The 12,279-nt window shown below is 56.6% G+C and overlaps 1 protein-coding gene across 1 annotated transcript in view; it reads right to left on the reverse strand.

Annotated features, from left to right (window-relative positions):
* NOL4L (nucleolar protein 4 like) overlaps window positions 1-12,279 on the reverse strand; it is a 61,819-nt gene that overhangs the window by 39,503 nt on the left and 10,037 nt on the right. The window contains exons 2-3 of the mRNA XM_058036274.1: window positions 4,005-4,160; window positions 324-435 (exon numbers count right to left, since the gene is read on the reverse strand). Coding sequence (XP_057892257.1) covers window positions 324-435; window positions 4,005-4,160 — 268 coding nt within the window. The remainder of the gene's footprint in view (window positions 1-323; window positions 436-4,004; window positions 4,161-12,279) is intronic.

The raw sequence follows: 12,279 nt of genomic DNA on the forward strand, positions 1-12,279 counted from the left end.
GAAAACTTTAGGTTATTTTTATAATCATTGAGGTTTCCACCCTCACATGATCATGGGTTGATTGCAGCCATTTCTGTGGTATGTTTTGGGCAGCACTGGGGAAGCTCAGAAAGAAAGCCAGGCTGCTTCTGCTCCCTAAGCTGAAAGAAGCAGGTTTAAGCAATTCCTTCAGCTTGGCTATAAGATGTAAAATATCCCAGGTTAGGAAAAGCCTTAGGTTACGATGTATCTCACGGACAGGATGGTGTCTGGCAGCTGTTGGTGGCACTGTGCTGGTGCAAAATGCAGAGTCAGCTCTGCTGGCAGAAGCCACTCGCCCTTACCTTTGGGCTCCAGGCCGTTGGAGTTGAAATGCATCCTCTTCTGGCACTCAGTGCAACTCATCAGGAACCTGGTCACAGCCTCTCTCGGGAGGAAAGCATAGGTCTCTGCAATCTGGGGAAACAACAGACAGCTGTAGGTTCTTGGGAGATGGACAATGGGGTGGAGAGCACGGGGACCACGGGCACAGCTTGTAGCTACACGTTGTCCCCTCCAGCCCTAATTCCCTCCCTCCAGGGCAGCTGTTGGTGGGGAACACTTTGGGAGGGTAACTGATGTGCCACTGAGGCACCAAAGCACAAATGAACAGACCTTTGGTATCCCTGCATACCCAAACCTTCGCAGAAACTCCTTCCCCTTCCCCCTTGGAGTCTGGGAAGAGCAAAGCTATGAACATGTAAGAATCAAATGTGAAAGTAAGGCCTCATCAGCTCTGTTTGCATTGTTAATTACCATCACACCAGTAACCTGAAGAATCCATTAATCTTTTGTAAGGGCAGGTCACTTTTTCCCACAATGACAATCAATTACTGTTAATAATACTTTGCACTTCTGTGACATATTTTATCTAGGGAATTGAAAACATTTTTCCAAACAGTCGTGAATTAAGTCTCCTGAACCTTTGTGGGTTATGTATTTTACAGATGAGGAAAAGCAAAGGATAAATATTTAAAACTTGAATGCTTGAAGTTAAACACTAGATCCAGACCTAAGCACCCACAGAAGGTGTCTGGCAATCCCTATTATTGCAATTAATTCCTGCCAACAGTAATTTTATGATATTTCTAAGGATCAAGACTAGGTTATTTGGAGAAGGAACAAGTCAATTTTAATGCAGACTTCTTTAAGGCCATAAAAGACCATCAAATCTTGGAGTCTGACCTGTGCAGCACAAGTCACTTCACCCAGGTTCTCCTGCAGCCCAGTGGCCTGTGGTTTGCCTAAAACATCATCCAGGAAGACATCTGGTCTTAATTGGAAGGCATTAAAAGGTGGAGAGCCCACCTCTCACTTTGGGCTGGCTCCTATGGTTAATCACCCATCCTGTTTGGTCTAAGTGACTTGTCCCAGCACGGCAGTTCCCAAACCAGGGGCCGTGACCCCCACAGGGGTCACAGCACTTACAAGTGGGGTCATAAAGCAGACAGAAATTCAATTGTTTGTGCCAGTCCTCGGGGCTGGGAGCCCTGCAGAAGTGGGGCTCAGGACGGGAAGTGGGGCTGCAATCAGACACCTCGTGGGTGACGGGGCTGAGCTGGGAGGACGGCCCAGGATGTCCTGATCCCCCTCCTGTGGCCACACCGTCCTCCTACCTGACAGAGTTAACAATTCCTAAACTCTAAAAGTCCACATTAAATGCAAAAATACCTAAATTCCACGCATTTTTGCGCCCTGAGGGGGTGCTGTTCTAGCAGCAGAGCAGCGGGGCAGGGGCTGTGCTGGATCCTGGCTCAGGCAGCGCCGTGCCCGGCTCTGGCTCTGCGGTGGGAGGGAGCCGCATCCCTCTCCACTGCGCGGCAGCAGAGCCCGGGCTTTCACACGCACTGAATGCCAGATGGGTGGAAAGTTCAGGCGGGGACCTTGTCCCAGCGCTCAAATGGAGGCTGCAGTGCCGGGTCCTCATGGGATTCTCCTCCTATTTAGCTGCAGCCCCAGCGAGCTCTGTTGCGGCCAGGCGGATGCCAGCTCAGCCTTTGCCTCTGTGTGATATTTATCGATGCACAAGCACAAGGGATTCCCGCAGAAACGCTGAAATGAGGGGCCTGGAAATTGCTGGTGGCAGCCATGGTGGGGTGTCACAGGCAGGGAACTGTCCCCGCCTGCTGCCTGCCGGGCTCAGCCATGTCCCTGCCTCTTTTGCTCCAGCAAGCCCACAGTCTCTGCTGCAAATGTTCAGCTAATTTTAGTGATACAGTTGTTATTTCTCAGCTGATTTGATGCTCTGCAGAGCAGACAGCTTCCTTGATGAGTTATCTCCCTTCCAAACTCCCTTTCTGATTGCCTCCCTCCGGAGGTCATGGACAAGGGCAAACTCTCCAGTGTCTCTAATCAGAAGTGGTGGGGAAAGGGAGCAGGGAGAAGGAGGCAGGGGACCCTGGAGCCTCCCAGCTGGCCACCCAGCAGCGTCCCTTTGTGCACCGTGCCAGGCGTGGCGTGTGCTCTGCACCGTTTCACCTTCCAGCTCGGGCTACAAAGGCGCTCCGGGGAGCAAGGGCAGCAGCGAGGGCAGGAGCCAGGCTGGGCAGCCCAGCCAGCAGCTCCTGCCAGGTCAGGAGGGGATACACGCTGCTAATGTGATGATCTCAGCTCAAGAGGGAGATGAGGGGTGGAGCGTGAAGCTCTCTCTGACTGCTGTGAGCAGGCCTGGGAAAACAGACGGATCCAGCCTGCTCCCCTGGGGCTGTGCAGGGCACAGATTAGTCCTCCAGAGAGATGAATTGAAGGAATTAGGGAAGGGTCGGAGTCGTCTGCTGGGGAAATGAGCAGAAAGTTTTTGAATTGTGGTCATGCTGGAGGGGCTGCCCCCCCTGGACCACAGAAAGGTCATCACTTGCCCCCAAGCCAGGGAGGGTCAGTGCGTGCCCCAGCCCCCAGCTCTGCTGCAGGGGCAGGACTGGAGTGCTCAGGGCAGGGAGAGATGCTGTGAGCTCTGTGTGCAGAGCCCTGCTCCCCAGGGACTCCCATCACATGTGCGAGGCTGCAGGGCACTGGGCTGCCTCACCAGCACTGCCAGCATCACAGTGTGGATGGAGCAGGGACACGGGCAGGCAGGACAGGCTCCAACCCTGTGCTGACTCTGGCAGCACAGAGCTGTGCAGAACCTCAGGCATCATCACTGAGGCGGGGGCAGCCTGCAAAGACCTCTCTGAGACATTGTATACACCAGAGAGATGAGCTGCCAACAAACCACTCCTGTCTCTAAGCGACCTGGTCCTTAGGGCTGTGGGATTCAAGGGACTAGCTTGGTCTTGGACAGTAAATTCAGCTCTTCTTGTAAAAGGAGAGCCCAAACGTTTGCATCGAAGGGCTGTGCAGAGTCAGGAGAAACAGCAAGCTCCCTGGAAAAGCACACTTCAAGCTAAATTATTCCTGACCTAACTAGAGTGGTGTTTCAGGGTGGATAGAGCTGGTTCTTGGCATCCATAGAACCAAGGAACCAAGACAAGACTTAGCTTGGTGCCTGCCTCCATTTTGTAACTGAGGAAACCCAGGAGGGGCAGGAGAGGAGGGAAAGGCCACGGCCATGCCCCAGTCCCCCTGTCTGGCTGCTCCTGACCTTCAAGGCCCACAGGAGACATTTCCCTCTGGCTGAGGGAGACAGGGAGGCAGATGACCCAGAGCAATCACAGGACTGGACAAACATTCTCTCATCCATCACTAATACCGAGGATTTCTCCTCCTTCTCCCTTCAGACATGCACAGTGCCTTTGTATGATTGCCCTGCTCTCTCCTCTCCCAGCAGCCGCGCTGTGCTGCCGCTGCAGCCCGGATTCCCCGAGCACAGCTGCTCTGCCTTTAAACCCCTCCTTCCTCACGCCTCCCCGCACAGCCACACTGGGCTCTGCCTCTCCTCTGCCTGCCGCCGGCGGCTCTGCTCCTACCTGCCCTGCCATCCCCGTTCCCCAGGGACTCTCCCTCCGCTCCAGTGCCCGCCCTGCCCGGGGCACGGGGGGGACTCTCACCGCTCGGTAGGTTTTCTTCTGCCCGGCATGTTTGGGTGCTTTGCCCGGCTCCGACGAGCTTTCCACATGCATCGAGTAGATGATGTCAAAGAAATCTTCCACCACAGCCACGCGTTTCAGAGAGATGCCCTCGGGCTCCGACAGTCCATCTGCCCCCTACAACAGTGCAGGCAAGTTGAGTTAGTGTCAGCGATGGGTGACAGGGGTGACGAGATCGGCCCGGGGCTAATGTGGTTGGAGGGGGCAGAGTGGCTGTGCTCCCGCCTCGGGCTGCCTTGGGCACGGGGGATGTGGGGGATAAATTAAACATCGCTTCAGGGAGGATCCTGCTGTAGCCAGGGCAGTGGCGGCTGCTGCTGTCGCGCTGCTAAAGCTGGCAATGAAATTGGGCCAGGAGTAAAAAACAAGGGAAGAGTCCAGAGTGGAGTCACAACTGATCAAGAGATTCAATTTCCGTAATGTGGGATGGTTTTGCTAGGCGGGGAACAGGCGGGGGAAGCTCTTTGGACCTGCACATGGTGCTAAACCACCCTGGGAAGCCCTGAGATGTGAGGTACTCTTGCTGGCTGCAGTCCCCGTGGACATGGATCAGCCAGCAGGACAAGGTTTCACTGTGATGCCAGGATACAGCCCCTAAAGGAAGGAGCCAGCATCCCCTCCTTCCCTGCACTGACCTTTCCAAGGCTCCCTCCCTCTCACAGACGCAGAGCAGCTGAGCGCTGGCAGCAGCAGCACAGCTCTTTGTGTGTTCGGATGTGCTGGAGAGCAGGAGGCAGTAATTCTGCCACACGACAGTGGTGACAGACTGATGGGAGTGGGAAGTGTGGGGAGCAGTGCTCCTCCGAGCTGACTGGCACCAACGGTGTCAGCTCACACTGGCAGGGCTTGCCGTGGGAAGGGGAGGCAGCCTCTGGGACCCGGCAGCTGCCATCGGCACTTGGCACAAAGCACCAGGGCAGGAAGGGCTCCTGGGAGGTGGTCAGTGGCTACTGAAATGGCAGGGGGGTCTGAGAAAGGGCCAGCCTTTGGGAGGTCACTTAGCTTGCTCCTGGAAAAAATGCTATTTTTGCATAGACAAAAAAAAAATTGAAAATATTATATCTATCTATGTATGTATATATATGTATGTATATGTATATATATATCACATCCCTTTAAGGGCTGCTTTCCAAAAGGAATGCATGGATGTTGTCCAGTGGGTACCCACCAGGCAGCTAAGCAGCAACCTGCACATCTAAATTACCTGCAAACTACCTTTTTCACGTGCATTCACACATCCCTGAGGGCAGGCAGGAGCTGGCAGGGAGCTGTGGGCAGGGTCTGGCAGGGGTCTGCATGCGAAGGGAACAGCCAGTCTCCTAACCCGCATTTGTGCCGTCCTTGCTCGGGCTCTGTGTATCTTACACAGTCTATAGATTGAATAAATGCTGTTCTTTAAGCCACCAGTGAAGGGCCTCTCAAAAATCAATCACTGAGTGGGCCCACCTTCTGCTGGAGCTACCCAGCATCTCAGAGGAGCAGTCATTTAATGTACAGCGCTGCCTATTAGAGTTGGCTCCTCACCCCAATTTCGGAACAGAGACTGCCTGTCCTGGGCACGGGCTGCAGTGGGACGGAGGCTGAGCTCACCCGGGACACGGGCACGAGGATTTTCCAACACAAACCACCTCTCCCCTCCCCGGGGAGCCCCGAGCCGGGGCTGAAGGTGGCTGTAACAAAGAGAATATTGAGAGCGAACACAAGGGGCAGGGTGGCAGGGCTGCGTGGTGGGGGTCGGGGAAACTTCGCCCCAGGGAGTGTCTTTGAGGAATATAGATCTAATTTCTTCTGTCACCGTTCAGAGAGTTTCAGTTTAATCGAGGGCATGGGTATTCCCCTGCCAAGGAGGAGCGGGCATTAGGAGGCTTCCTACTGACCAATAATCCTCAGAGCAGGGTTGAAATGAGGATAATTACAGAAACAGGACAAAGGAAAATGCAGCAGGGGAAAAGCACAGTCAGATCTAACAAGCAGAGCCCTCAAAATTAAGGCTGTAACCAACCCTGTATGCAAATCATTGTTTCCAACCAGCTAATATCCTCCTCCCTGCACGGCCAGCAGGTCCCTGTTTCCTCCCCGGTTTCAGAAGGAATGCAGTGAAGGTAACCTCAGGGTCTGGGCATTGCCACAGACTCCCTGCACACGCAGCAGCGCTCTCCTCTCCACCCCAGCTGGATCCGGAGCTGCCTCCTCAGCATCCCACTCCCTGCAGGGATCCTCCATCCCCTCCTCAGCCTTGTGACTGCTCTCCCCATGATGATTATTTAGCTTTGGGAAGCAGGTGAGATGCAAGCAGTATCAAAGCCACTGGGTATAAGAAGCCGTATCAAGTCAGTGCCTCCAGGATTAGGGAGGTTTATATCTGGCAATATATCCAAATGTTGACCTAGGATTTAAGAGGACACGTGTGCTGTAAAGTACCTCTCCGAGGGGCCCACGCCCCTCGGGTTCCTCCTTCCACACCCAGCATTGCTCACCAGTATTCAAGGCATGAGTCAGAGCCCATAATATCTCAGAAAGGCTTAAAACCCCTCAGGTTTAAATAGCAATAAAAATTCAGGGAAGAAGGGATGCTTTTACCCTGTCCTGGTGTTGGGGCTTTATTAGAAGTCACCTGCCCCCACAAGGAGTAAAAGATTTCAGGAGCAAAGCTCAGCCGTGACCGAGGTGCTTGGAAGCGGGTGGCATTTCAGGCACTGAGGAGTCCCTCTACCACCTTCCAGCCATCCTCCTTTTCCCCATATTTGCCCAGCACGGCTCTGTTTCTCCCCCTTCCCAGTCTCTCCTTCTCTGTGTACTGTGCCCCACTGTTCTCACCCCCCTTTCCTCTCATCCTCCCCACCTTCCCAGAGCTGTGAGCGCTCTCAGCTCCTCTCCTCCATCAGGTCTTTCTCCTCCCCAGTGTCCTTTGTCTATTTCCACATCTCTGAGCACCGGTACCCCGGGGACCCTCTGCCCTAGGACCGCTCCCCTGGGCCTCGCTGCCCCTGCACCTCCTGTGTCCCTGCTCCATCTCGCCGAGCCCGGCCCCTCCAGCACCGGCGGATCAGCGCCGGGAGCCGCCTCTGCGGCCCGAGGTCGCCTCCGTGCCCGGCCCCGGGCGGCGACAGCCATTTCAGGCAGCAGCGCTGTCCCGGCCGCGCCGCGGGCCGGGCAGCGCTCCCAGGGCCCGGCCATGGCGCTGCCAGCGCCCAGCCCGGCACCTTTGTTCTCGGCAGCCGCCCCGGGCACGCTCGGCCCCCGCCCGGCCCGGGACGGGGGCGGTGCGGCGGGAGGGGACGGGCAGCGCCCGGGCAGCCCCGAGCGGCGGCGCGGGGTGACATCTGCCGCGGCGGGGAGGGAGGGAGGGAGGGAGGCAGGGCCCGGCGAGCCCCCCGCCCGGGCCGGGCTGGGGCCCGCCGGCAGGTAGCGGGTAACCACGGCAACCGGCGGTAATCCGCTCCCCCGGGCCCGCCGCGCCGCCCCGCGCCCGCTGCCCCCGCGCCCCGCCCGGCGCGGACCGGCCCGGGGCAGGCACCGGCGGCGGCGGGGCCACTGCGGCCGGGCCCGCACCTCCTGAGCCCGGGACGGGCGGGCAGGGGCAGGGACAGGGACAGGGACAGGGGCAGGGACAGGGACAAGGGAGGATTCCTGCCATCCCCGGCACCGCCATCCCGCCGGAGCTCCGCTCACTTCTCGAGCCCCACTGCAGCCCTGCCCCGCTCCCACAGCCCCGCCACACCCCCGCAGGGACCTGCCCTGGCTCTCGCAGCCCTGTCAGGCTCCCACACAGACCTGCCCTGGCTCTCGCAGCCCTGTCAGGCTCCCACATGGAGCTGCCACGGCTCCCTCAAGGACCTGTCATGGCTCCCAAAGCCCTCCCATGCTCCCACATGGATCTGCCTTGTTCCCACATGGATCTGCTGTGGCTCCCACACAGCCCTGCCATGGCTCTCACAGTCCTGCCATGCTCCCACAGCTCTGCCATCGCTCCTACACAGCCCTGCCATGGCTCCCACAGCTCTGCCATGGCTCCCACAGCCCTGCCACGCTCCCACACAGCCCTGCCATCGCTCCTACACAGCCCGGTCCTGCCTTGGAGCCTGGCAGCAGCACCCCCACATCTCCATGGCCAGCCTCCTCCACCCACCCAGCTCCCTGTGCTCCCAGCAACCTGCTGTGTCTCCAGCAGCCCCTGTGGCCATTCCTCAGCAGCCCAGCCTGGGTGTGAAAACTGCCATAATGGGAGATTTTCACAGCCAAACTGCAGCACTGACGAGCTAGCCCTGTTTTCTGTGGGGCAGCAGATCCTCAGCCAGCAGCTGCCACCTGATCCAGCCCGTGCTGCCTGCAGTGACCTCCACCCCAAGCCCCAGCGACCTGCCACCACCCCAGCGAAACCAGACCCAACCCAGGCAGCTCCAGGGAGGCCAAGGGATGACAGCAGCCTTCATGCACAGGACTTCTCAACCCTGCAAGCCCTTCCCCAACTTGGACTTGGGTTTGGGAGAATCTGGGAGCATTTAACCAGAGCTCTCCAAAGCCTGCATGCTCCCAGCTCCTCTTCAGGCTGACTCTGATAGACACTGCCAGAAGAACTGGAAACTGCCCGTTCTGGGCTCAGCAGCATGCAGGGGCTTGGCTGTGCCCTTGCACTGGCTGGCAGGGCAATATCTGCCTTTCCCAGTGGGACTGCCAGTTCTCCTGGGCCCAGGAAGCTTCACAGCTCTGCAGGGAAGCATCCCTTCTCCAAGGGGGTTATGCTGCAGGGCCATCAGGCTGGGACTGCTGGGGCAGGAGTGGGATGGGAGGGAGTGCCGACTGCTTCCCCATCTGCTGCGCTCAACGGCAGATAAAACACTGCCCTGGCCCTCGCACCAAGGCCGATACCAGCCCAATTCAGCTTCCTGTGAGTCAAAAGCAGCTTCCTGCCAGCAGAGCCCTGCCTGATAATGGCTGTGTTCTGCACTCTGCCCGGGAGCAGACCCTCTGCCCTCGCCTCTCCTTGCACTTCCCACATGAAAGCGTTCCCTTCTGTATCTCCCAACCACAGCATCTCCCCGCCCCAGCGCAGAGGCGCACGTTAAACTAATTTCCTGCTGCTGCCTGGAAGGGCCACTGTCACCCTCATCCCTGGGACAGCCCAGCTGGATGTTTGGGGCCAGCCGTATCGAGCTGTCCCTCAAGGTCACCTCCCTTGAACACAGACAGGCCACGGCTGGAGCTCTGCCTGTGCTCCAGCTGCTCTGCCTGTGGGACACAGCCACTGTCCCCAGCCAGGTCAGGGTCAGAGCTCTCCTGTCCCCTGCTGGAGTCACCCCACGGCACGACCGTGGGTTCCCCAGCTGACACCAGCAGCAGAGCCATTCCTGTGGCACTCACCCATCCCTCACCCTTTCTTCCAGCCCGGGGTGGCTCCTGCTGCTGCACAAAGGAGGATCCCTTTTTTGAGATGAGCAAAGGTGGGGTTTGGGTTTTATCTGAGCACTCTGCTGCTTTTTCCTCTTTGAAGCATCTTTCTAATTTTCTACAAGTTGTATTTTGTTCTAAGGGAATTTTTGGTGTTCTGACAAAAATGCTCAGCTGCACCAGGGAGTGGATGTGCACAGGACAAAGCAATTGGGACCTATTGGGATCAGAAACTGTGACATACAGGATGGGATGTAATCCTGCCATGATGCCAGAGACTTTTATCAATCTCTCCAGAGATCATAGAAACATAGAATGGTTTGGATTAGAAGGGACCTTAAAACCCATCCAATCCCTCTGCCATGGTCAGGGACACCTTCCACTGGACCCATCCAACCTGGCCTTGAAAACTTCCAGGGATGGGGCAGCCACAGCTTCTCTGGGCAGCCTCACAACCCTGACAGGGAAGAATTTCCTCTGAACACCAGGATTCCTCAAGTCCATCTCCCTGGGCAGCCCATGGCCCCCCAGTGACCACCTGTGCTGGCACTGTGGCCACCACCAGCCCACAGCCCACAGCCCACAGCCCACCTCTGCAACTGCTCCTCCTGCACAGGCTTCAGCACCAAAACAGACGGTTTATTTCAATATGGACTCTTACAACTTTTGATCAAGAAACTGTTCTTGGTACTTCTCATCTCTGGGAAGTCAGCCCTTGATTGGCTTCTATATTTAGACTTCTCCAGGGCTTTAGGAAGTTCACTCCTCATGGTATTTAGGTGTAGGATGAAAGCAGCTTTTGCGGGGGATATGTTAAACCACAGCAGGCTCCCTCTGCTAATGCTGTGAGGAGAAAGAGGAGCTAGATTCCTCGAACTTCCCTCTTCCCCTTGCCCCTCATGCCAGGGGCACAGAGCATGCCTTAGAAATAGGCACCAGGAAGACACTGGGCTGAAAACAGTATCAGCTGCACTGCTCATAATAAAAGAACCCACAAGAAGATGATGGGAAATGCTCTGACTGACAGATTTTGCTCTTTTTTTTCTCCTGGAAATATTTTGCTAGGGAATTTTTCTGATCATCTCTGGTTTAAAAATGGGAGAAAAGCAGTTGCTAAAATGCTGATGGTGCTTCCCTGTGCTGAGCATTTTGTGTTGTGTCTTGTTGCACCAAGCAAACACAAAGCCCCATCCTGCACTTAGAGCTCCAGCTCCACTCACTGCAGTGAAAACTGCCCCAGCCCTCCTGAGCAGCTGAGCATCCCTCTGGCCCAAGAGAGCTCACTTCTCCTGGGGAAACTGAGGCACAGCAAAAAATAATTTTCCCGATACTCTCTGCTGACTCAGGCCAAGACTGGGGGCATTCACATTGTTTCTCTAGCCAGAACTGTACACAATACTTTTTTTTTTCTCCCAAAGTAAATACTTCCTCATGAGGGGAGCCGGGTGCTTTATTTTTAGCTGGCAAACACAGCTGAGGTGTGTGTCTTTCACGGGGCACAGGAGCAGAGCTAGCTGCTCTTTCAGCAGCTGAGCCATGGGGATGGGTCCAGGCCTTTGCTCTGACCTCAGCTTATTCCTCTCCTGGCTCCCAGGCCTGGGAATGAAAACAGAGCAGCCTGGGAGGGGCGAGCCTGGAAATGGCAGCCCTGCCTCCAGCTGTGGAGAGGGCCCAGGTGCAGGGTGCCAAGGGGAGGTTGGTGTGCTCAGGGTCTGGTGGGCGGCTGGGGACGGGGCTGCCATCCATCCCAGGGCTGCCTGAAGGACAGAGGAGAAGCCCAGCAGGAAGAGATTCTTGCTCAGATGCCTGCTTAGAGACTCCTTGGATGCCTGCTCTGCCCGGGAGGCAGAGGACATTTTGCACGGCGCAAGAGAGAGCAGAGCTGCCTCTGCCAGCACCAGGCTGTGCGCCGGCAGGGAGGCTGCAGGAGCAGCTGCATCTGGCAGGCAGTGCAGGCACAGGGCTCCCCAAGAAATGTGACCCTGGCAGTAAGCACAGGGCTCCCCAATAAATGTGACCCTGGCAGGCAGTGCAGGCACAGGGCTCCCCAAGAAATGTGATCCTGGCAGTAAGCACAGGGCTTCCCAATAAATGTGACCCTGGCAGTAAGCACAGGGCTCCCCAATAAATGTGACCCTGGCAGTAAGCACAGGGCTCCCCAATAAATGTGACCCTGGCAGGCAGTGCAAGCACAGGGCTCCCCAATAAATGTGACCCTGGCAGGCAGTGCAAGCATGAGGCTCCCCAGTAAATGTGACCCCAGCAGTAAGCACAGGGGCTCCCCAATAAATGTGACCCTGGCAGTAAGCACAGGGGCTCCCCAATAAATGTGACCCTGGCAGTAAGCACAGGGCTCCCCAAGAAATGTGACCCTGGCAGGCAGTGCAAGCACAGGGCTCCCCAATAAATGTGACCCTGGCAGTAAGCACAGGGCTCCCCAATAAATGTGACCCTGGCAGGCAGTGCAAGCATGGGGCTCCCCAATAAATGTGACCCTGCACCTGCTGGACACGAGCAAGGGGGAGCTGGCTCTTTCAGGGATAACAAAACACTGAGTGCTGTGGGGCAGCCCAAGCACTGCTTCGCTTGGGTTTGGTGAGAAAGGTTCCTGCAGCCTCATGAGTGGAGCACCTGACTGACCTTCCTGGGAAAGTGCTCCCTGGGGCTGTGGATTTCCCACTCCCTGTCAGCTGGTGAGCATCACCCTCCTCTCTGAGGTGTGAGGGACCTGGGTGGGAGAAGTGGCACACTGTGGGTGCCAACAGGGAGGAGATCACGAGCACTATTATCTGGGGATTATTATAATATTGCAGTGTTTCTTAATATTTTGAAATAGGCAGGATTTGCA

Source organism: Melospiza georgiana, chromosome 17, assembly GCF_028018845.1.
Source record: "Melospiza georgiana isolate bMelGeo1 chromosome 17, bMelGeo1.pri, whole genome shotgun sequence".
NCBI classification, from domain to species: domain Eukaryota; kingdom Metazoa; phylum Chordata; class Aves; order Passeriformes; family Passerellidae; genus Melospiza; species Melospiza georgiana.